The sequence below is a fragment of the Amblyomma americanum genome, chromosome 5, assembly GCF_052857255.1.
Source record: "Amblyomma americanum isolate KBUSLIRL-KWMA chromosome 5, ASM5285725v1, whole genome shotgun sequence".
Taxonomy (NCBI): Eukaryota; Metazoa; Arthropoda; class Arachnida; order Ixodida; family Ixodidae; genus Amblyomma; species Amblyomma americanum.
Genome location: NC_135501.1, coordinates 194,162,853 through 194,188,885, shown reverse-complemented (window position 1 = coordinate 194,188,885; position 26,033 = coordinate 194,162,853). Strand labels below are relative to the sequence as shown.

The following is a 26,033-nucleotide window of genomic DNA, read 5'->3' as shown; positions in this document are numbered from 1 at the left end:
TCATACGCCTGTGACGTCTGCAGTAAACTATTAGGATTGCATAAGCACAGAGATTGGAACAATGTTTGAAAAATTTATGAGAAATTTGTAGGCCCTCCTGCCTTGACCTACCAAGGCTGGCAGTATTGAATAAATGAAATGAAATGAATGAAAAGCTGCATTAAAGGATCCGAATTCACGTTTTCGGCTCGTGTTGGATGAACAATGGCAGCGCCGGCTTTCCCCCAATGCAAATCTGTGAATGTATGCGCTCCCGCCCTACAGCGCAAGACTTTCGAACTTTCTCTCTCCGATGCGTTTTTAAAATGAACAGAGCTTGGGCGAAAACCTTTTTCCCAGGAAGAGCATAAAAAAGATACAAAGGACTCCTCTATCTTAACGCAAACGAAGAGTCAGGAAACGCGCACGCCATTACGCCGTCTCACAACTGGAGGGCAAATAAAACAAGCAAAGCGAGCAGAATCGAGGTCTGAAGGTTGTACTCCCCGTCAGAATTAAATTTGTCATCGTTCGGTAGAAGTCTTCAAGCGCGGTTATTTCTTTGACGTAAACTTCGAGTACGTTCTTTCCCATCATCTGAAAATTTTCTGTGTTCTGCAGTGATTTCTTCTTTTCACAAGTTTTCGTGCTCTGCCGTGCATTTATTGCGCTTCTGGCGTGGCTTAACCGTCGAGCTATTCACGAGTCCCATTGGAGTCAGCAAACTGCCGTAATCGAATCTACCTCAATAGGGGCGGCTATACAGAGCGCTATATCTCTGACTGCGGTCGCGTTGAAAAATTGCATTCTATCAATGTCTTTTGATGCCACTTTGATAGTGGAATTGCGGCTGCAATTATGAAGATTACAACCTCTCCTCTCTGCTATCGAGGGAACCGCTAGCAATCTTCACTAAAAGATGCACGGCAAGCTCATCGGAGAGAGCGCTCACCTGCTCTCGCGTCGTCAATTTTTCTTTGTATTTCACGTCCATTCGCAGACAAAAACGCTTAAAACAAGCAAAGTCACTAGTCATAGTGCGTGTGTCGGTTCTTGTGTGATGTTAATAATTGGCTGCCACAGCCCTCCACTACATTTTTGTGGACAAAATGGAGGCTGCAAAGAACTTCAGTACTCCTTAAAGCAGCCATTTGAGCATTACAATGCATGTGAAGAGAGACTCAAGGTAAACTTTGGTACGACAGATTTTTTATGCGATTTTTTCTTGTGCCGCTTTCATACGAATTATATTAGGCATTTCTATGAAGGGATGATTTAGTTATGTGTTGGTGTGGAAGAGGAGGATAGATTATATCGAGGAAAGAGTTTCTGACAGCGCATTCCGAAGGCTCGTATTCCCCCAAAGCAACAGTGCGACTATAAGGGTATGCGCAAAATAGGTTTGCATTGGAAAGGTTAACGAAATTGGTCGATTGGGAATTCTCCGCAACAAGCAGTAAAATCTACATCCAAACTGGCGAAAATAGTCACTAGGAATTTAAACGTACAAAAGCAGCACAGAATATGGTTTATTTTTCATACAGTGGTAAACGATGTCCGGCGTAGCGTTTCCAGGCAAATCGATACGGTGAAACAACAATCGTTAATTTTTTCTTTAAGATTTCTTCGAAAGCGGTGACAATCGTAAGCGAATTGCTCATGTAATGAGGCTCACTGTAGCGAAATGATTGTGAACGAAATTAATGCAAGCGAACATAAACCATCACTGAGCGTCCAACATACAGGTCTCTCTGTAAAACTTTGGTATCAGATCTCCTTCCTGCCAGAAACAAAATTTAGCCTGAATAATAACAGTTATAATTGGTTTTGGGGGAAAGGAAATATCGCAGTATCTGTCTCACATATAGTTGGAGACCTGAACCGCGCCGTAAGGGAAGGAATAAAGGAGGGAGTGAAATATAAATGAAGAAAGAAGTGCCGTAGTGGAGGGCTCCGGAATAATTTCGACCACCTGGGGATCTTTAACGTGCACTGACATCGCACAGCACACGGGCGCCTTTGCGTTTTGCCTCCATAAAAACGCAGCCGTCGTGTTCGGGTTCGAACTTGGGTTAAGGCTGAAAAGAACTCTGAAAAGAAGTTTTTTTTTTAGCCTGAAAAGAAGTCGTTTTAATATACGGGTACAGAAAATAGCAATATTAAATGAAACAAGAAGGTACATAAAATTTATAGATTCTTTTTCGTTAGCGCTATCAGCACCTTTCCCGGTGCAGGAATGTGAATTCATTGCAGAAAAAATCGCAAAACGAAGTTTTCTTGATTTCCTTTCACATTTACACTCTCCGCAGTGCGGGGAGACGGTGTTGTTAATATTTGTTACGTATAAACAAAGAGGTAAACAATAGAAAAGAGATTGGGCTTATTATGTGCAGCGTCGTGATGCTACATGGAAGTATGACCTCTGCTTTTACAGTGACTCTGCGTGTCATAGAATATGAGCGAAAACGAGACAGCTAAACTTTCCTATTGGTAAGACCTTTCGTTACAATGTTTATCAACACATGAAGCAGTCATTTTGCGCACCACCTGTCATGCTGTTAAACCGTTCTTTCAAGATATGGCAGCCTCGCCGTTTGGAAATTACTGGAATGACAAGGAGAGTTTCTCCCTGGTCTGAGCTTCTGAAGGTGCTCCACACGACGCTTCACGCTAGGGCATTGCGTAATATGCTAAGCGAATGACGCTTCGCATTCTCATTTTTGAAAAGCACTCCACGGATTGCTTTCTTCCAATTCGATGGTACCTGCCCGTATAGAGAGAGTGTCTATGGTGTTGCTGCGGGAGTTATTAACTAATTGCAGCTGTCGCAGCTGCCTAATTTCACGAAGCGCGTTGCTGCATGTTTATTGCTTAGGCGTAATTTTCTAGAGCAAAGTATTTTAGGGGAATTCCGCAAGGTGTTGTAAATTTGAAATTTTATAGCGTATCCAGGCACTGTACTGACTAAAAGTCACTTATTTACTACCTACGGGCATTAATCTCTCAGTCTAGCTGCGCTTATTATCCCAATTTAGCGCCCCTATGAAGCACCGTCGCAACAACAACACGTCCACTATTTCCTGCCATCACTCTGCACCAAGGAGACGTCTAGAGCAAATGCGAACTTCTTTGCAAACACCACGCTGCATCAAACCGGCACCGTTCGTACGCGGGCTTCTCCACTGTTAGTCCTAAGAAAAATGGCACAGCTAGAGCTGAGTTTTAGGCAAATGGGATCACGGACGCGTCTATTGGCTACAATGTAAACTGGCTACAAAAATGGCGGTCTCTCGACTCCGCTTGAACGTACTTGAACGGTACACAAACCGCGCCGAGTAACAAAAGTAAAGACAAGGCCACTTCGCGCGTCCCACCCTGCAGGGCGAACGGTGGATGATTGATGACGCAACGAGCTTTCCCAAGCGAATGTACTACGCGCTATTCTTCAGGACGCGCGCGAGCGGCCCTTGATCTCGCGGGATCTCGCGGGAGTTTAGCCGGCCTCGGCCACGCACCGTGTCTGACTGAAATATGTGCAACGCTGCGGTAACGTAGCGTACTTGGGAGCAGAGATCGACGTGGCTGGCACGTTACGGCAGTCTCGGGGAGCTGTAGCCAACTATAGTGATTGGCAGGACGTTCGTCCGTCCGCCAATCATGCAGGAAACGGTTACAAAGACGCCGAGCAATCATAAACGTTCCTTACGGGCAAGCGGATCTGCGAACACGGGCCCCGATTAGGTGCATGACGCCAGCTCTGGCTTCCGTACCGCTGTATAGTTTTATTAATATACGGTGTAGTTTCCGTTCTTGGTTTGTGTTTGTTTGTTTTTTAGTACTGTGCAGGAGTGGTGCTCCCAGTACACTAGTTTATGCAAGAACAGAGCGGGAAAAGGAATAAGAAAGAAACAGTGGTGATCGTATCGGTGTAGAAAGGCGATGGGGGAGGGGGGGGGGGGGGGGTGGAGTCGGTGACGGCTCACGGTATCAGCGCGTGATGTGTTTGGAGAGAAAAAAAAATTAATCTCCCGGATCTGCTCTTTGCATTATGCTTTGTTCTGAACATGATAATTTGTATCCGGCGCTCGACTTTCTTTCTCTTTACATATCTTCTCAGTATGTTCACTTGTCTTACCGTGCATGCCTCAGAGACATGGGTGGCAAAGAAAATTTCGAAAACAGGTAAAGTAGCAACGCCTCTTTGTTTGGTTTTGCTGCTGCTTTACTTGCGTGCAGGGCTACGAAGAAACAGAGAGTAATGATGCTGTATTCACGGTTGCATCTTCAATTTGAAAGAAAGAAAAACAAGCCATACGACATGCGTCCTAGTCAAGAACGAAATTGGTTCGGGCCAATTTTCGGCGATCCCACCGCTTCGCAAGCCTGCACGGAGCAGTTTAAAACGAACATCGATTGGCGTGTATCAAGGATGGACTAGCCTGTCACTTCCTCATAGTGACGACAAAAAAAACATTGCAATGGAACGGATTGCTGCTGCTTTGTAAGCTTGCACTCCGTCGCAGTGAAACTGTGTAGCATCGTCATTTCCTGAGCAGACAACGACCACTCAAGGCAGGTGAAAGAACCAGGTTTTTGAAGTATCTGAACGATTTGTAATTCCTCGACAACTAGGAAATCGTGGAAGCCGCCCTGTTCTAAATGGCGAGCACACGGGCGCCGGGCAGTTGCGAGTCCATTCTGATTGGTTTAAACGTCTATGTAGGTTCTTTCTCAGACTTGCTGACGCCAGTCTGTCAGGTTCTTTAACACTGCATGCTTTTACGAACAGCGGGAATTGTTGTCCTGTCCTTTCATGTGACGCAGATGCGAGCGAATGCGAGTGCCAGCGGCCTTTTGGCCCGGAAAAATTGGAAACGCGGTTGAATGCTTCATTATGTGCGCTGCTTGTATGGACATACAAAAAGGTGTTACGAGGCAAGAAGGAATAAGATGTGACATGTGTTTATCGTTCTGCAGTCGCATCCCTCAATTCTTCGTGTATAAATTTTCGTTTGCCTCTATGTCCGATGAAAACGCGTAGCAGTTATTAGGTTATTCCAGTCACAAACGATACGTTTTGTTGTTTTCATGTTTCTACAAACATTAAGGCTCTCTGCAGTTACTCGACGTCAATGCAAGGCGATCTCCCCCGACCCTAGTTCGACAGCTTAACCCCAGGGGAAATTCTGGTGCCGATCAGAACTTCCCCCTTTCGTCGCTTATGGCGGCCGCCGATGCTGGATTGCTGTGGGATGAAGCAGGCGCCTACTGCATGGAGATATCAGGAAGGGTACTTCCATAGGAGGCGATCTTCTAAAGCCGTTTTCATTATGGGACTGCTGTAGGTGTCCTTTTCTGGAACTATTAGTCTCATGAGAGACTCGGGTATGTTTTTTTATAGTTAAGGGGCTTTTCTATGCTTCAAAGAAAATTTCCAGCTAAACCACTCTGTCTCTCCTGGACAGACACGTAATGCCTTACAAGTAATCGATTACTTGTAATGACTTACATTTTTTGTAATTTTGTAATGCACTCATTACCTTTGTTAGGTGTAATGTTCTCCAGGCATTCCAGTTATTTTTTTTTTCAGTAATCTGCTGCATTTTTTTCAGAAACCAGTTGTAACCAGTAGTATAACTTCGAGAACCTGAACTCGGTGGCAAACACTAATGTTCCACGAAATTCCATCATGTTAGAGCGAAAACGGTCCAGCTGCGGAGAGGCCACGTGGTCGAGGATGGCTTCTCTAGAATTACTGTATAGGTTATAACCTATACAATAATTACTGTAACCTATACTGTAGCCTATAAAGTAAACTACCTGTACTGTAACCTATAAAGTAAACTACCTGTACTGTAACCTATAAAGTAAACTATTGTACCAACCTGTACTGTAACTTTTACAGTAACTCTAGTCTGCACATGTAAGCCCGAGTGGCCTGCATTTGACTAGCCCATGCTCCGCATTTCACAATTCGCATTTTGCCGCCTCCGTGCGCTGGAATGTCATGTTTAGACAGATTGTGCTTTGCCCCTTTAGGGCGCGAACAGCAGCGAAGCGCGGCGCTTAACGGTGCTCAAGGTCTTTGAATGTTAAAGCGACAAACTTCATTCCGGCGCATGCATCAACATACTCTTTGCGGTCACTACTGATGTTTGCGCAAGGAAAGATGGTAAAAAATGCCGGAGAAAACCTAGACGAACAGCTGCATGCGAAATTACCAATGTATCCACTGCAACAAACTAGAGGTCGATCAAGCCGCACCAGCTTATTCTTATCCACGTGTATTCGTGCTATGCTAATAAAGAATGGTTGAAATATTAAGTTATAGTATTTGATTACTTCTCTCTAATGATTCCGTTATTCTCGGGGGCTGTAATTAATCACTGAAATAAAATACCTTTGAGATCCAGTAATTGTAATCGGGGCAGTTGTTTTCTGTAACTTGTATACAAGACTGCGGATGAAACATTGCCTACACATCTTACTTCTTATACCCTGTGGAAGCCACGCGTCACCCAACCGAACATAAAACTGTGAGGTTCTGTTGCGCACTTCCTCAGCGAATGCCAGCAACTCGATCACATCACATCGCAGCCGCCGCGGTGGCTGAGTGGTTATGGCGCTCGGCTGCTGGCCCGAAAGTCGCGGGTTCGATCCCGGCCGTGGCGGTCGAATCTCGATGGAGGCGAAATTCTAGAGGCCCGTGTACTGTGCGATGTCAGTGCACGTTAAAGAACCCCAGGTGGTCGAAATTCCCAAAGCCCTTCACTACGGCGTCCCTCATAGCCCGAGTCACTGAAACGTAACACCCCCATAAACCATGAACCAAAACCACATCACATCACGGCAACAGCATGGCTGACTACCGAGTCGTTGGATCTACCTTCCAGATATTCACTCTTCCAGCGCTGCTGCACTTGCGCCATGAGTCTGAGCCACGCTGTAGTGCTGCACGGGCTTCAGAATGACATAGACCACCTAGATTCTTTGGCGTGCACTGACACTGCGCACGGCTATAATCCATGACTCATGGCTGTACTTCTAAAGAACAACCGAGCTTCTTGGGCACGCTGGAATATTTTCATGGATAACTGCTTAGTTAGTACTCGATGTACGGCACCTCTATAGTGTGCAGGTGCCTGACGTGCTGACAGTGCGAGAACTGCTGTTTCGCTCCTCCCTATGCCATGTGGGCTGCGCCATGTGGATGGCGTTCTCCGGGCGCCTAAATGTTTTCTATATGCAGCCGGTACAGCCAACGACTGCATTTGGCAAGCTGTCAATGAGACACTTGAGATGTTTTGAGCTCAGTTAATACTTTGAATTCGGACTGACAGAAGTCTATCCATTTTTTCTGACCGCATTACCGGGACGCCGAAAAAGGGCTCTATGCTGTTTTTCTCTGCGCGCAAAAGAACATCCACACACGCCAGCAAATTTTTGTCTCATTTCCTCCCGCCTAGCCCTAGCACTAAAGTAAAAATCTGCGCTTGTTGGCTCACCATTTTCAAAATAGCTGCACCGCAACAGGCAAGAAACAAAAAAAAACTTTAACATGGCTCTACTGATAGTTTGCAACATGGACAACAAGATGCCAAGAGGGCGACTCTAATCAGCACTCTTTTAGTGTTATCAACATTCAGAGGCAGCGCCAAAATAAAGTATGGGATGCAGCCAGCAGGTATCGCTGCCTGGTTGTTCTCCTTTATTTATTTTTTTTTATTTCTCACTTGAGCCACACCATCATTTTTGTTTGGCATTACAGTGTTGAGGAAGGGAGGCAGAGAAATTGTTACTTACATAAGCGATACAACAAACTTTGAGACAAAGGAACACAATGCTACAATGCAGCATCATGTTCTTTTGTTTTATAGTATCGAATTGTTTTTTTTAGGGGGAGGGGGCGGGGACGGAAAGGAAATAGATACTGCGCCATTTCCTTCCCCCCCCCCCCCAAAAAAACAAACCAATTCGAAACTATAAAACAAAAGAACACATATCCCAACAATGAGGCAAAAGATTCGTTCACCACAGTGGACACGACTGCTTGGGGCAACTTGTTCCACCCGTTCATTGTTTTCGGGAAAAAAAATGCACGTTTAGTTTAGTAAATGTGCTCTGCATTTGATTTCTTTTACTTTGAAATTCCGGTGAGGAGGAGCCATGCACGGCGGCGTTGATGCGGTCGCACCCAAATGCTCCTCTCAGAAGAATTACTGGCGCCAACACGATCGTCAAAAGCAGGGTTCGGAGTGAACACACGGCACGCTCTCTGAAGGACCCATTGATATCGCGGCACAGAGATCCGAGCGCGGTAACGTGACCCCGCCGCACGAGACGAGGCATCGGTGGCGGGTCGCCTTCGAACAGGCAGCACCGGAGCCAATTTTTCTCCGAGGTTCCTAAGCGCGCGCACGCGCGCGCCAACCTCGACGAAGGAATTACGGACAGAGGGGTTGTCCCGAAATTCTCGGAATTCAGGCCATGAACCCCCCACCCCACCTCCCCGTCTTTCCAACTCACCCTCCTTCAATATTTTTTCCGCCTCCACATCTCTCTTTCCCTTTTCTTTTTGTTCGTAATCCTGTCGGCCGGCTAGCGCAGAAATGCTCGCCCCTAGCTTCGATGGGCACGAGAAGACTGCGCTATTTCCCATTTGACGCGCTCCCCGGGGTCCCATATCGTCCCACTATAAGGGGTCGTCTAGAGCTTCCTTTTCGCTTGTTCTCGTTCTCGTCATCATCCTGCACTCTCGCTGATCCCGCTTCCGTACACAGTGAAGGAGAATGGCCAGGTACGCAAAACCTTGCTCTCTTTCAGCAGCTACAGGCACCGCTACTGATGCTGTACTAGTCGCTTCTTCATACCTCTCCTTCTTCCACTTGAATATCAGTTTTTGTTTATTTATTTTTGTTTTCATTGCGTATGCGGTGCACCCTATTCGGTTGCAACTTACGGGAGACAAAACGCAAGGCGCCCACGGCGCGGAAGTTTGCGTTATATCTGCTCACTGAGTACATCAGCTGTGCTCCGGGCACCCATCGCGCGTCAGCGCGGCTTTTTGGGCTGTTTATTTGCACGGCCATGATCGGCTTTGCGCCCACAATTTGCTGGCAATGATGAGACACGAGGCTATTGCATAGCTTTTGGGCGCATGCGCACAGAGACGGCAACTTCGAATCGCACTCACGGCCTCGCTGCTGCCTGTGACGTCGGTCGGGAACAGCGACTGCAAAAAAGGCTGCAGTTCTAATACAGGGAGTAGCCACTTGTTGCGAATAAATAAGGTTCAGTTTGCTGAGGCTTCGTACGAGCTGATGCATTGCGCGGAGCACCGTGAGAAAAGCAGAACGCTGCCCTGTCATGTAGACAAGTAAGCATTTCTCGTCGTCAATAAAGACCCCACGGGCCCTGAAGGTATTGAAATAAATAAAGCAAGAATTTATCCTGCTCCTTGAAGGGACACTAAGCACAATATTTTCCAATTTTTCTTCTTGGTAAAAAACGATTCTATCGATTTCTCTGCAGTTAATTCCAATTAAAAATCTTCCCGCCACTCCATTCAAACTCGAGAAGCCAACATCGAAAAGGACTAAGTGATCTCTGTTTTGAAGTGGATGGCGCTGTAAGCTTAGTCTCTGGAATTAATGCCCCCCCCCCCCAAAAAAAAGAACCAAACAAACAAAAAACAAACTATGTGGACGCACCGCAGCTCACATGCGAATCGCGCGGTGATGAAGAAAGCCAAGTTTTTTTTTTTTTTTTCCATTTTCAAGCTTAAAAAATATCAGTTTGCAGTAACGCATTTGTTGTTAGATTGTTGTAATATATCAACGCATGCCACCTTCTATTAGTCATAGTCCTTTCAAGTTTACACATGGAACTTATTGAGGTAATGTGTACGGACGCCTAAAGTTTGCTCGCATGCTTAGTTCATGCTTCCTATGTGTGTGCGTGTGCGCGAGCACGTATGGGCAGGCCTGCGTGGGTGAACGGCGTACATCAAATGAGCCTCCCCCCCCCCCCCCCTCGCTATTCCCTTTCACTACAGGGAGACCTTGTGCTTTAGTACAGTTGTTTTGACAGTCACCTGTTGTGACATTTATGGGTGGTGCGACTGCGTCAGAATCAAAGGCTTTTACAAATGATTACTGTGCAATTAGCGTGGTTACGATTTGCAAAGTTAATAAAACACCTACAAAATTAGCGGCCGGATCACTGACACCGTTTCCTCCTGCTGAGGTCCTAGGTTAACATAGAGCCTAAAATTAGCAGTACTGAGCGAAGCGTTGCCTCAACGAGCAACAATTTTATGAAGTTGAACTGCGTGACAAAAGGTTTAGAATTGTCACACCTGCATATGCATAGTAATCGTAAATGTCAGCGTAAGCCAGCAGTGAACTGCGGACGGTTGCAGTCGCACTTTGCCGGAACATTTTTGAAAGCGCTCAAAAGCGCCCCTCCAAAGCCATGTCCGCATGCATGTTCAGAGTATGTGCAATAGTCAATAAACCAGCAAGTAGCATACGCCGAGTGTTGCAGGCCATCCATCGAAATGAGCTCAGTGAGCGACGAGTTGGGTCGCCGAGTTCCACGGGGCTATGGCAAGCGGAAGTTGTACGGTCCACCGCGTTCCCCTGAGAGCCCTCATGGAATGGTCGGGAAGGCACCCCCGTAGCGTTATTGAACGGCACCCTCTGCAGCACTCGATAGTTGCCCCGCGCGTGCTATCTAGTGGAATCGAGGACCGTGCGGCCCATAGCAAAGACCTCCGCGCAAGTCAACGGAGGAATGTATCGGTTTGCCCTCGTACTTGACGAGAACCCAAGAAGGGTATCGTCCTTACCCTTCTCCTCATCCCTGGCCTCTCGACTTGCAGTCTGTCCCTACCTTACCGGACTGCCTTTTATACCAGCGACCCTTACTCAATGTTCTCCGTTGAGGCGTCTTCACGACTGCGCCTCGCTCACTGATTGACTCGATATCAACTCAACCGTATATACGATATTGTTTCCTGGTCAACATTTTTTTTTCCTTTGCCGTTTCTTTCAGCAGAGAGCCAGTGCTGCAGGTCGGGTAATCTCACACTCCATGTTTTTATATCTCTTTATCTCGACTTATTTCGCCTAGGCGTAACGTTTATTACAGTCGTTCGGCTAACCAAACTGAGACCCAATCTTACGCGCCAATACCTCGTAAAGAAAGGGGTGACATTATATCAGGCGCAAGACACAAATGAGCGAGCGGGCGTTTCTAGGATGAGAGGAGCAAGATCTTAATTCCCCCTTCGTGTCGGAGAACGTTATATCGTAAGCACAGGCCCATAAAATGAAACAGCTAACGGACGACCATGAGCAGGGTAGTGCAAAGCGAAAAGAGACTGAAGAGCTCTACGGGCGTAAACAAAGGAATCAAAATAGAAGAACATTGGCCCCCGGAGAAAGTAAGAGCAATTTGAGGGTAGAAGCAGCGCACCAAGTGGAAAGCGTTCTGGTCAGATCGTACAGACCGCTTCCCTAAGTCTTGTTCAGGGAGGACAAACTGGACCGTTTCCCGCACTACACAGCCCCCCCCCCCCACTTTTTTTTTGTCGGTATCCTAGAAAATGCACTCGAGTGGCGGTCCTCAGCCTTGGGGCTTCGTCTGAAGTGCCGCCTCACCCGGCGCTCGCGCGGATGCGTCTCACCGTCATCTTCCGTAATAGGGACCGGGAAAAACAAAGACAGAGAACCGCGATGTGTTTTTCCTGAGAGCAGCAGGAGGTGGGTGACCTTCCGTCGGCCCCCTCTGCCACCACGCAGAAAAGGGTAGGAAACGACGCTATCCTGGAAACATTGCCCGCCCGCTGCAGCCTCATGGCAGTTTTGTTTTGCACTTTCCCTGTTTGTATGTCTCTACTCACTCGCCTTTCGGCCCATTTCCTCTCTGGGCTGCGGGAGCTTCCTCGGCTCCGTCCAGGACCTGTTTAGATAGCACGTCTCTGCTCCTCAAAGCGTGTGCGTCTTTATAGGCGCTCCGCCCGTCTCCCTGGAAACCACGCAGCTTTGAGTGCATCCAGTGCCGGGGTGTAGGGCCGATCAGTGCCGCCCAATTCGCCGCGCTGTTTGTGCGTATGAAAATGACTCTTTGAATAGCAGATCGTAATATATACATGCAGCGGCAAGCAGGCATGGCAGGAAACAATCGTGGCATCCTGAGGTGCGTACGGCGCCCTATGGGGAACCTGCGCTGCCAAGGTGGCACTGCAATTGTTCTATTCGGTGACTCAAAACTGCTTTTTTTAGCCGCTTGGGCCGCTGCCAATGCGAGAACACATTCTGCGCGATTAGATACCCGCGTTTGGCTGACAGCATTCATTGCCTAGCTTCTCTCGGCGTAGCCCAGATAGCTGACGCACGGCACGTGCGCCTTCGACGGAGCGCGGAGGCTCACGCTAATAAGCGCCTGAAGGTGGCGCGGAAAAGTACTAAGAGTACTACCCAAAACTGCTTGCTCTTCTCGCTAGGCAGTGTGTTATGGCGCTGCAATCGGCACCGCAAACTTCAGCGCAAGTTCCCCATAGCGAAGCGTTCACATTCCTGCAACCACGTAATGCGAATTCGGGCCTTCCACGAATTCTCTGACGCCACCTCTGTTTTAAATAGTAGTTCACGTCATTAAGCAAAGAACGCAGCACCCATATTTGTATCTCTAAGCTAACTTCAGTGACGTATATTCATGAGGTACGGCGTCGTACAACTGCATTTTGTGGAGCCGCGCCCACTCATCTTCTCAGACCCCAAGTCCAGATTGTCTTATGGGGCTGGTTACGCCTGGGTGCGTTTCAATGTGCTTCTGATGCTGCCTGCGAATAACAGTCTCCGGAATTTCACCCGAGCTAGCCTTTCGTGCCCCCTAATTCGGTGTTCTTCGAGACTGAACGGTTTCTTGCTGGAAAAAATTAGACAATCGTTCAACTGCTCACACATGCCGGAGTTTTCTTTATGATTTAGAGTTTTCATGGACGCCATTTTCATTGCGACCGCAGCGGTAGCATAGTGGGCTGAGCATCCGCCTCGCATGCGGGAGGTGCGGGGTTCGATCCCCAGTGCCGTCGGGTACCCACCCACCGGTGACACAATGGGCAAAAGCTTCCCCTGGCCTGGTGCCCGGTTTATTCAGTGTGACATGCTTGGGAATGGGTCGTTGACCCCGTACCTTGAGCAAACGAAAATACCTTGTGCCATGACGCTCTTTGGCCGCAGATGCCTCCGCGCCATAAAAATTCACTATCATCATCATCGTCATTTTAACCGTTCTTACTTTAGTGGTTCGTTTACACTCACCTCTTCTCTATTTTACATAGTTTGAGAGCTTTTATCGTGTTGTCTTTCTAGTATATTTTTATATTTATAAAGTGACGTTACTCGCCTCTTTTATGCATCAAATACAAACGCCGTTTGCGTATTTGGTGGCGTAGAAGTTGACGTGATTTCTGTTGCATTAATGTTACTTACGTCATAATGAATGGTCCTGAACGGCCCAAACGGCAACGAACGGATGAGGAGAACAGTGACGTGCCGTTGTCGTATAATCGGACAATCACCGATCTCGGACAATCTCGCCTAGTGAACCTACGGAAGAAGAAAACTCGCCCTGAGAAGGAAACAGAAAACAATATACCGTAATTTCCGAACTCTAGAACGCGGAGTATACATGTTTAAAACCAGGATTTTTACGTCATGCGGACTATCTATGTGTGCTGACTATAATAATAATAATAATAATAATAATAATAATAATAATAATAATAATAATAATAATAATAATAATAATAATTGGTTTTGGGGAAGGAAATGGCGCAGTATCTGTCTCATATATCGTTGGACACCTGAACCGCGCCGTAAGGGAAGGGATAAAGAAGGGACTGAGAGAAGGAAGGAAGGAAGAGAGAGTTGCCGTAGTGGAGAGGAGGCGCTGCGATCGTCGAAGAGTACGGACGTGCCTCACATGCGCTCCGCGATTTTTGGGTCCTCTGACCCGGTTAATCCCTACGGATCTCCAAAATTCTTGCTGGAACCGACGCCGAAAGTGAAGCGGACCACGAGGATACCACTTCCAAGCCGGTGGGTCCATTTTTTAGGATTTTATCGGACTTTGAAGTTCCCACGTGGTCGGCCAGGCGTTAAGCCTAACGAGGCTTAGCACGAGCTCGGGGCTCCGCGGCCTTCCCGGCCTCGGCCCGCGGTGAAGACGCATCGGAGCGATGTCCCGAACGAAAACTTCGAGTCAGGAACAACCCACAATCACAAGACAACCAGGATTTTTTACGGAACCGCCCGAAAACATGGAAGAAGACTTCCACGACACCATCGACGTGACCCACGTACCGCGAGGCCACGACGGCCTCGTCGCTACAGGGACTCAAGCCCCGGGATGCAGCACCCCATCGACTCTACAACGACCACAAGTTAACGGAATGGACGCAGACAAAGCAGAAGGCTGGGCGGTCGTCCAGTCAAAGAAATCGAAGAGACGCCAAAATGGCGGCGACAAACCGCAAATTTTGGCGGGAAACGGCGCAGGAAGGTCGCCATCTTCCGACGAAGCGGGAAGAAGCGCAGCTGGCGCACCGGAGAAGAAACAATGGGAGGGAGGGCCGAGGCTGCGACTGCCTCCTCTCCCGAAAGACGACATCAAGATAGTCCTCCGGCCGAGGGGACTCGCAGTCAAGGATCTACCGCAATACAAAGTGGTGGAAGCGGTGGTTGCGGCCACCGGACGAGGATGCAAGGAAGAAGATCTTCTCGTCCGACTTCGCCACGGCTCGAACATCATAATCGTGAGCACAGCTAACGAAGACGCAGCCAAGAAGGTTCTGCACATCAGGCAGATCAACTTTGGAGGCAAAAGCTTTGCAGTGAACACACACGCGGCGGCCCCGGAGGGAACGCTACGGGGAGTTATTCACGGCCCAGCACCGAAAACCACATCCGAGGAACTCAAGGCCCACATACGACTTCGCACCCAGGGCGTCAGAGTCATAACGGCAAGAATGCTTGGAAATTCAAGCACGGCCCTCATCACTTTCGACGGCCCTACTCTTCCGAAGTTTGTCATCTACCACAGCAGCGAATACCGGTGCCACCCGTACAGGCCAACAAGGCAGGTATGCTACACCTGCGGCCAACAGGGGCATCGCATGGACGTCTGCCCAAACCCGAACGCCAAGGTCTGCAGACAATGCGGACTTCAGAACCCAACGACGGACCACCAGTGTACACCCAAGTGCCTAGTGTGTGACGGCGACCACATCACGGGCACGAGGGACTGCAAACAACGACTCAAATCAGCGAGCGAGCTGCGGTGGGGCCCCCTGCAGCAGCAACGCAAGAGCCGGGACCGCAGCCGCAGAAGAAGGCCGCGGTGGTTCCGAGACGAGAGCCAGGAATCCGGGCGCAGCGGCAGCCGCGGACGCAGCCGCAACCGGAGCCGGAGTCGAGGATCCGAGCGGGACGAGTCCTTCCCGCCCCTGGGACAACAGCAACAGAAGCAGAAGCAAGGACAAGAGCAACAGAAGAAAAAGAAGACCGGCGGTGTCAAGGTGAGCTGGGGAGACGGCCCTCCCAAAACGCTCTTTGCTCCGCACTCAAACACAAACACACAATCCACTCGCGAGAAACAGTTAATGGAAGAGAACAAAGCCCTCAGACAGGAACTAGGCCAACTCAGACAGCAGCTGAGCGAGGTCCTTAAAGAACTCCGCGAAATCAGGACAGGGCAGACACAGCCCAAAACTCAGACCACACCACCCCCAATGGTGGAAGCAACACAGCCACAAGATGGGAAGCTCGAGGCTCTCATAATGAACATGCAGAAACAGACGCAAGAGCAGATGCAATTTATGCAGCAGAAATTTGCCCTTCTAGAGCAAAACGTTAGAACACACATTAAGAATCAGAACGCGCAGAGAACGGCTAACGACGCTAGAGAACGCCTATATAACGAACGCAGGTTCGGCGCAGAAACCCTCAACTCCAACCCTAGTACATCATCATGGCAGAACGCCTCCAACAATTAGAGATATGGCAATGGAACTGCAGGGGGTACAGGCAAAAACAAGGCCTCCTGCAGCAGTACATTTATGCCAAAGGAACCCCGCCAGACGTAATTATATTACAGGAAGCCAACTGCACACCTTCGCTGAGGGGCTATACGTGTCAGGAAGCTCGCCGTACGGCGACCCTCATAAGCAAGAAATTGGTAGCCACAGCACACGACGAAATAACGGACACTCGGATCGACCACACGATCACAGAGATTATACCTAAAAAGAAAGCACAATCCAAGAGCACCTTTATTATCAACCTATACAGCCCGCCTAAGCAGAAGGATGGGGACTTTAGCAGGCTTTTTACAGAGGCTAGAAAACTAGCGGGCAACAACACCCTAATAATAGCAGGCGATTTCAACGCCAAGCACCCAAAATGGGGTTACAGCAAAGACGATAAAAAAGGCAGAACAATCAGCGACGCTGCAGAGCAAACGGATTGCGATCTCCTAACTGACGAAACCCAACCAACCAGACAGGGTAACAGCGTCAGCCCAGACACTTGCCCCGACCTGACTTTTGTGAGGGGCGCCAGACAGGTCGAGTGGGAAAACCTACTCGAAAACCTAGGAAGCGACCACTATATACTGAAAACCAGCATCACAGCCGAAGACACAAAACGAAAAATAGGCAAGACCCGTCTCGTCGACTGGGACGCCTTCAGGGCCCACTGTAGACAGATGCAAGGAGGCGACATTGTATCTGTGGGGGAGTGGAGCCAACAGCTCAAGGAGGTCCAGGAACTCTACACCAAAGAAGTGGACCGAACCGAACACGCCCCGGAGGTGGATAAGCGACTCCTCAAGCTATGGGAGGCGAGACGCGGACTCACCGCACGGTGGAAAAGACAAAAGCTGAACAGGAAGCTCAAGACCAAGATAGCTGAAATCACCAAGCAGGCGGAGGAGTACGCGACGCAGCTGGCCAGACAAGGATGGCAGCAGTTTAGCAACGCGCTGAACGGCACCCTGAGCACGGCCAGAACGTGGCAGATCCTCAAGTCCCTCATGGACCCAAGCAAAAACAAGTCGGAGAGCGGCAAAGCAATACGAAGGCTGGTGCACCAATACACCGGTACAGATAAACAACAACTGGAGGAGGTCCGGGTCAAATGCTACGGCAACGACCAGGTCGAGTGTTACAAAGAGGAATATCAAGGCGAAGAGAACCCCGTCATGGACAGGCCCATAACCAGGGAAGAGGTGGTCGATGCGATCAGGTCGGCAACAAGAAACACGGCAGCAGGAGCAGACAGAATCCGCAATTCACTGATCAGAAACTTAAGCGACGGAGCTATTGACCAGCTCACCGCGTACCTCAATAAACTATGGCAGGAAGAAACAGTACCCGCCGATTGGAAACACGCGGTCGTGGTGATGATTCCGAAGCCCGGTAAAAAACTACAAGTGGAAAACCTCAGGCCGATATCCCTCACATCGTGCCTAGGCAAGATGTACGAACGAATAATAACGAAGAGAATTCAGTCCCACCTGGAGAGAAACCAACTCTACTCTGATAGCATGTACGGGTTTCGAGCCCACCTGTCCACGCAAGACGTACTCCTCCAGCTAAAGGAGGAAGTACTTGAAAAAATGCCGAGAAGCGGAGAAAACGTTGTCATGGCCCTCGACATCAAAGGAGCCTTTGACAACGTAAGCCACGCCGCCATCATGGAAGGCATAAACGACACGAACTGCGGAAGGAGAGCCCATAACTACATCAGGGCCTTCCTAAGCAACCGAACAGCGACCGTAGGGCTAGCCGAGCTGCGAAGTGACGTCTTCGCCACACCCTGCAAAGGAACACCTCAAGGCTCAGTCATATCGCCGGTGCTCTTCAACATGTCAATGCTAAGACTGGCAAGAAAGCTCAAAGAGATCCCGGGTATCAAACACGCCATGTACGCCGACGACATAACCGTGTGGATCACCCAAGGATCGCTAGGAGAAAAACAAGACCGACTACAGGAAGCCGCCACCTGCGTAGAAGACTACGTGAAGGAGAGGGGCCTGAAATGCTCGACCGAAAAATCGGAGCTCATCAGAATAGGGAGACACCCTACCCAAGCCCCGCTGGACGTCGTCCTCGAGGGACAACCGATCCCGGAGAAAAACATAATCCGCATTCTGGGCATGTGGCTACAGAGTAGCCGCAAATGCAGCCACACCATCACCCTGCTCAGGAAAGCCACGGAACAAGTAGGAAGAATGATCAGCCGAGTATCCCAAAGAAGATACGGAATGAAGGAAGACGACACCCTAAGACTCGTAAACAGCCTAATCGTCAGCAGGGTCACATACTCGCTGCCCTACCACGCAACAACAAAAGCGGAAAGAGAGCAAGCCGACTGTATACTAAGGAAGGCCTACAAGATCGCTCTGCACCTACCCAGGAACACGTCAAATGAAAAATTACTCCAGCTCGGAGTCAGCAACACCTTTGACGAGCTAGCAGAGGCTCAAATGGGTGCGCAATTGACGAGGCTCAGGGGCTCCCCCACAGGAAGGGCGCTCCTAAAAAGGCTAGGTCGGAACGCAAGTGGTCTGGCTGACAGATACACAGAAGTTCCAGACGACCTCAGAAGAACTTTCAACGTGGGACCCTTACCTAAAAATATGGATCCCAACCTACACGAAGAAAGGCGGAGAGCCAGGGCCGAACAGATAAACAGAAGGCTAGGCCAATCCGAAAGCACACTATACACAGACGCTTCTATGTACGCAAGAGCAGAGAAACGCACAGCCGCGGTAGCGGTGGTCAATGGTACAGGGGAAACTATCACCTGCGCTTCAGTAGGGGTGTCAGGGATAGCAGAGGCCGAAGAAATTGCCGTCGCGCTAGCGATAGCCGAAGGCTACAGAAAAGGTCGCTCCCTAAATATCCTAACGGACTCGAAAGAAACATGCCGAAACTATACGAAGGGCAATATCAGCGGCACTGCCCTCAGAATAATCAGCGAGGCGGCAGCCTCAGCTGAAAGAATACCCATACAACATATAATCTGGGTGCCAGCCCACGCAGGCGTAGCAGGAAACGAAAGGGCGGACAGTCTAGCTCGAGGGCTCACTTACCGAGCAGGCTTATCGATCGTCTCGGAGTCACGGCTACTCATATGCGAGGGGGGCTACACAGAGACCCTACAACTATATAGGGGAATCAGAAAGAGATATCCATCACCACACAAAGCACTAAATAGGGAAGAGGCTGTAGGATGGCGTAGGCTACAGACGAACACCTTCCCTAACCTACACACATACAACAAGATATCACCAACGCAATTCAGACCAGACTGCCCCTGGTGCGGCAGTACGCCCACACTCTATCACATCACCTGGGAATGCAAGAGAAACATAGCATTCCACAATCAACAAACACCGAGTGCGGAGCAATGGGAGAGCTGTCTCTTCAGCAGCGAGCTTGAGGTCCAGAGGGCCTTGGTAAAGCACGCAACTGAAGCGGCACAACTCAGTGGAGCCCTGGACTGAGGGCCCACTCTTGCTTGAAGACTCAAGTCGCCAGCACCCAAGCAAGACGACCAGGAAGTCTTCATCCCCGCGAACCTCTTGGAAAGAAATAAAAGTTTTCTCTCTCTCTCTCTCTCTGCCGTAGTGGAGGGCTCCGGAATAATTTCGACCACCTGGGGATCATTAAAGTGCGTTGACATCGCACAGCACACTGGCGCCTTAGTGTTTTGCCTCCATAAAAACGCAGCCTCCGCGTTCGGGTTCGAACCCGGAACTCCGGATCAGTAGCCGAGTGCTCTAACCACTAAGCCACGGCGGCGGGTTAGCGGACTATACATGATTTTATTTTTCCAGATCGTTTGTCATAGTCGAAGAAATCGACCGGTGGCTATGAAAGATTAAAAAAAAAACGCGCCCCGAGTGAGCACCTACATGTTTCCGTAGTAAGTAACATAGCGAAATCAGCTCCGATATGCAGTCAAGTTCGATATGCAAGCAAATTTTGTCGCGGTAGCGAAGAATGGCTGCTCTAATCCCTGCGGACTCGTACCTGCAGACTAAACGCCGGGTGATTTTTAGTCTGAATTTGCCCCTGCGAACTACACGCCGGATGCGTGCTATAGTCCGGAAATTACGGTATATTCTAAACCGGGGAGTCTTTCGGGAGGAGTTTAGGAAGCCCTCTATCGCACTCCCTAAAGAGAGCGGGCTAGAAGAAAAACTTACTCTTTTTTTACTCCTTTCGGTTGAGGGCGTAAGATATGCAGCGGACGGTAAACAAAGCAAGCGCACTCTCAAGAAGCAAACCCATAACACAAATATCGTGGCTATACATCTCTGTGGGTGTTATGCGCGAAGGCAGAAATGCACGGTCTCAGTTTTCTTGTGGTAACCACGGAGTTGACGCGCATTATTATTTATCGCGACTCTCTTCTACGCAGGTGAAGGTCATGCTCCGCGTGTGCCCCACGTCGGCCGGAAGCGGATGTTCCTCCTCGAGTTCATCGCCATCGCACTCGCCGGCCCGCGATGCCACCGAGGGTGGAGCGTCAAGCTTCCTCCAGTTGGACTCACGCAAGAAACAGGCAATACTCCTCAGTCGTCCTTGCTTGCTCGTCTTACTCTCTGTCTGGGCCCAATCAAATCGAACTCGGTCATGTGATAAGTAGTACGCGTGGGGACTACACTTTCCGTTTGCAATAGCCTTGAAAAGCAGCGGCGGACACCGCAGGATTTCTTGTCTACATCACCATATATTACAGTTTTTAAAATTACAATCTGGAAAGGTAAAAAAAAATCACCTTATATAAGTAGATACTTATCATGATGCTCCCTGAAAACTTTTGCAAATTTAATTTCAGCTCTAATAGGCTTTACTTAAGGAAGGGGGGGGGGGGGGGGGGGAGGGGGAATTAGAGAGGTCAAATCTGTGGTTGGTTATTTTTTGTGAACTATTAATGGCGCGCATTTATTTAATATGAAATAATGTCTGTTATACCTTGGTGAATGACCGCTTCTTGTCGGAACTACTTTCATTTATCTTATCTGTATTAATGTCAATTGCATCTTCCGCGCATAGCGCACATGTATCAGATGCAACTATGTGTGTACATTGTACAGCCGAGAGTAAAAAAGATTAGCACTAGTGACATGCCACACGAGCGACAAGCAGTAACGCTCGGCCTGGGGTTAGGAACACGCCGATAACAAAAGTGCCTGGTGGGTTCGCAAAGCACGGCGTCCCGCTAGCCGCACTATGCGATTTTCGCCCCTCCGGGGAGGTCATTGTGTTAATCTTTTTTGCTCGCGACTGTACCTTTTCTTTTCCAAAATGCTGCCTGTGATTTGTCACCGTTCATGAGATGTCTAAACTTAGCCAGGCATGCGATTATCTTTTTGTCAACCTCCTTGACAGAGAGTTTGTTTTGTAAGAAAAGGCCTCAACTTCAACATCAAGGTTCTGCTTGCTGCCTGAAACTCAGTAGTCGCAGTTGTTGGCCCATCTTTTGGGGGTTTACGGCGCAGTGGTCTAAGACGCACAATTTTCAGGTCACGCTGTACGACCCGGCGCTGACGGGAAACTGCGGAGGAGGTGGTGCGCCCACTGGAGAGGACGGTTCGACTTCGCCAACGCCCGCCCGACCTGCAGGGGCCGTGGCGGCTCCCAAGATGTTCGCGTTCGACGCCGTCTTCCCGCAGGACGCCACGCAGGTGACATATTCCTGCTTTTTACTACGACCACAGTTCTCGTTCTGTCTTCAAAGTTGCAGCCGAATGTGAACATGAGTGGTCGTCCGCCAGTTTCACGTCCAACTTGCATGTTCATTGGGGCTGATATTATTTCCGTCCTATCATGTCTTTCCTTTCGACTGCAGCAGTGGCTAAGTGGTTGAGCATCCGCCTCGCATGCGGGAGGGGCGGGGTTCGATCCCCGGTGCCGCCGAGCGCCCACCGGTGATACAATGGGTACAAGCTTTCCCCTGGTCTGGTGCTCGGCTTATTTAGGGTGAAATGCTTTGGAAGTGGGTCTTTGACCCTACCTTGAGAACTTAATTTATTGCTAATATAAGATCACTGCCGAGCACTGACCAGGAGGAAGGAGTAAGAAGTTACGTGCTGCTTAGTCTTTCGTCTATGCGATGGTGATTGGTTTCTCATCCGACCACCGCTACTCAGGCCGAGGTGTGTTCCAGCGCGCTGACAGAGCTGGTCCAGGCCGTGGTGAATGGTACCGACGCCTGCCTGTTTGTCTACGGACCGGCCGGACTCGGTAAGTGTGCCTCCAAACGCAGCTCTTTAACATGCTCCTCTCACTTTCCAGCGGCCGCGGTTAAAACAAAAATGCAAGCAGCATTTTACTTCTACAATCTGGGTCATGTTCAAATTGGGCTTTGATCTGAGCGACAGGACCACACATAATGTGCTCTGCCAGCTGAAGGCAGGGATGGTACTACTACTATAGCATCGCGGAAGCCACATCATGAAATTTTTAGTGACACTTGTGCATAGTTTCGTTTTTGCAGTGACTTATTGCCGGTACAGGCGTTGTCAGTTTCATTAGGCTCAATTAAAAAAACAGATATGAGACACTCCAGCTCCGCGTTAAGGGATTCATAGATTCCTGGAAGTCCTTATACCACTCATGGCGCAGTGATGCAGCGGTTAGGCGATGCGCCACTGTCCTGCGATGGCAGGTGCTCCCACCGGTGGGGTTTGTGAAACCTAGATATGGCCCTTCCCAAGGAACCTCTCGCGACCGATCATTAATTTAACTGCCACCTGCCACGGTGATCAGTTTGCGCACAATTCGCTGGGCTGGTTGGGATGACGCCACAAAGTCACGCGACCAAGGTGGAACACCTATAGGTTCTCACGGGCCGCTCCAGTTGCAAGGCTTCGAACAGTTGCCTACACCGACGCCGGGCATGGCATCGGCGTATTTTTTTTCTGACATGGGGATACTAAAACCCTCGCGTTGAAAGCCTGCTGAGCGGGTGATGGCTATGATTAGATGCCTCTGTGATAGCAAACAAGACGGAGGCTGCTGCTCTGGCAGCGGCACGACAAAGGTTGCGGAGTAACACCCCAACCGCACGACCCGATCCCTAATAACATCCACTCCGTTTCCCGGTCTTTGTCAGTTTTCTCGTGTTAGCGATTGTAGGGCCTCTTTGGTGGCCAGCTATCTGTATGTTGACATTTTGGGTCAGAACGTAATTTCAAAAACTTATTCGGCGTAATTTTATCGGTTGTTTTCGGTGTAAACCAAAAATATTGGAGCTTAAAATAATACGCACCACTTTTTTTCTCTCCGCAGAGCGTGCGGCCAGCCAGCTCCAAGCGCGGGCGCTTCCACTCGTGACGTCGTTTTGTAAACCGTTGAGAGAAAAATGGAGTTTCCTCAGCAGAAGGAGGGTGGTGAAAAAAAAAAAGAGATAAAGAGAAATTCGCGGCTGGGAGGCTTTCTTGCCGGCGCTGCGTCTGCCGCGTTCAGATAAGCAACACGCGAAAGCATGTTCGCCTGAGGCGAAGGAAGGGGCAAAAGGCTTGCTTCAAGCGTCCTTTCACCAACACGGGCGATTTATGTCGGCGGTTTGGGGCCGTTGCTCGACGACGTGTAATATCTTTTCTTTTTTAAATTTTATTCGCAGGTGTCGTCTGCTTTGCTGGTTTTGCGGCCGTCTTCGTCGTGTTGTGTTGCTATGCTACTCAATCTGCGCCAATGCCTAGCTTTGTTCTTGTTTATTGGCGTTCTGTATCACTGGAAAAAAAATACAGCCCTTGAGATCTCCTCGCCCGATTAGGAGTTCTATTCGATGAGAGCCTAAGATTTTGAATACATTTTGATTGACCCTCCTGCTGTTTTTGTACAGTGTAGTGCGTCGGCAGTGTATGGCGTGTCGGTTTTCACAAATCCTGTTAGGAGGAAGTCTTTGTAAAGTGAAAGACGTCGGGCAGTGGCCGCCCTCTAGACGGCGCAGCTGTGATGCAGTTCGGGAGTCCTCTTCACCCCGGGTAGGAGGTTAGATTTTGCGAAAGGCGTGGGAGATTTTTTTTCGCCGTCAGCCCTTTGGAGCGCGAGGCGCAGTTTGGAACTGAAGGGGGCATCGTTATTTTGTACGTTTTGACTGTTTACTAGGAAGTTTCTGTTTAGCGTTAGCATTCGTCTGTCAGTACGTCGGCTGGTCGAGATGCACGTCACGACTCGCGAGGAAAAACGACTTGACGAGATTGCTGCGAAAGATACAGCGTGAGTTACGTTCGCGATTCGAAAGTGCCCAGCACTTTCCAACTGCGCGAATGGTCGTGCAGTGATGTATGGGCATGGCTTCCTTGAAAATCCGATGTGTGTAAACTCCTTATATAAATTGAAACGAGCACCAATGCTCTTTAGCCGCTGAACTTTCCTTAGTAGAGTAGATTTGCTACACTGGCTTCCCGATTATAAAAATGTTGTTTGTAAAACCAATTTTCTGTAACTTATTCGAGAAGTAGTTTTGACACCCCTGCGTGATGAATTTTCTTCGCCTAGAATTCACTACCGCGGCCAGATTTTTGTGTATATGCTCTCTAACACAAATACGCATATATGGGAGAAAGTAGGGAGTATGCTGTCCTATAATGGACACCCTTGTTATAAAATAGAGTGCGCTGGAGGACCGCTTACTTTCTTTAGACTCCCTTCTCTTTACACTGTGTGTGTGGGTATGGGACGCACTAAAAGTAAATAAAGCATGGCTACCGAGATGAGCTGTAACTTTCCATCTCAGTGAGAGTATAGTTTCAATGTGTGCTGGTTATAGGAGTTCACGAAAAATAATATTTGAAAAGAGTATTCCTGTTCGGAATACGCTTTACACAAGCCCCACTATTTTTGTTTATAACGTACATCCAAAGTGTGACACGCTTTACAGTGTTTAAATGGTGTGTTTCGAGGGGAACAAGAAGTCAGCCTTTTTAAATAAAAGGTACAAAGAAAGCCATCACCCCTTATCAAAATAATAATAATTTCTTTGAAGCAGTAAGAGAACAATATTCACCAACACGGTCAAGGCAGCAACAAAACAATAAAATCCAGAGATGTAAGAAGAATGATTCTAATGGATCGGTCGACTGAAAGGCAGGAAAAAAGAGGTTGCTGGAGCGGAAGAGAAAAGAGGGCGCGCCAACACTATGGCCGCTCGAGTGGCTTGGCTAAGGCGCTTGGCTACGGCTACGGCCGGCCGGTTTCGACGACGGTCACACATCATGTCCATGTAAGGGCCTCTCCTATAAGCTCCCCCAGAAATGCCCAGAGAAAGTATGTTTCTTCTTTTCTCTTACCCACTGTTCAGCAGGCACCACTTCCGTTTTGCTCCTTCCTCACACAACGCCACTTCCGGTCTTTTATGGTCTCTCTATATTTCCGCTCTTGTACCTGCTCCTCTTTTGCTTGACACTTCCTTTTCCTTATATTATCACTGATAACAGATAGTGATGTTTGCAGCATTTATTAGCTTTTACTTTCGTTGTTATTGGATTTTCTTCTTGTGTGATTTTCTCTCTTTGGTTTCGTGTGTGCGTGTTTTGGAGGGGGCTGGGCGGGGAGGGGTGGGGGGGCGTTGGGCATTAAACTTCTAATCTTAAATTCTGTTTGCTACTCCAAGCGTTAGTGTAAATAAAAAAATGTAGGGTTTCAATCAAACGCCAAGAATTGACCACGCGCTTTCTGGGAGGTGGACGAGATAGAAACGCTTGTATCGGACAGACCGAAAAACTACAGTACTTAGCGGGCAACTGTGGCGACGAAGCACACATATTGCGAATGCGCGCCACCTGCATGCAGTCTAGTTTCCGAATCATGGAGCCCTGACGCATATTTGATTGCTTGCGAAAGTGTCAAGATAAGAGGGAAGAAGGCGGTCTGGAAACAATTGGTGTGTTTAGCGTTCAGACTTTGGGGAACGGCTTGGCTGCTTTAAGAGGGCCTGCGTTTGGCGAAGTGGCTGTGTTGCAGC

The 26,033-nt window shown here is 48.9% G+C and overlaps 1 protein-coding gene across 3 annotated transcripts in view; it reads left to right on the top strand.

Annotated features, from left to right (window-relative positions):
* Positions 1 to 26,033, top strand: part of LOC144133293 (uncharacterized) — a 411,732-nt gene that overhangs the window by 331,833 nt on the left and 53,866 nt on the right. For all 3 annotated transcript variants that reach the window (XM_077666275.1, XM_077666273.1, XM_077666274.1), the window contains 3 exons: positions 20,478 to 20,621; positions 21,586 to 21,747; positions 22,213 to 22,306. In XM_077666275.1, coding sequence (XP_077522401.1) covers positions 20,478 to 20,621; positions 21,586 to 21,747; positions 22,213 to 22,306 — 400 coding nt within the window. The remainder of the gene's footprint in view (positions 1 to 20,477; positions 20,622 to 21,585; positions 21,748 to 22,212; positions 22,307 to 26,033) is intronic.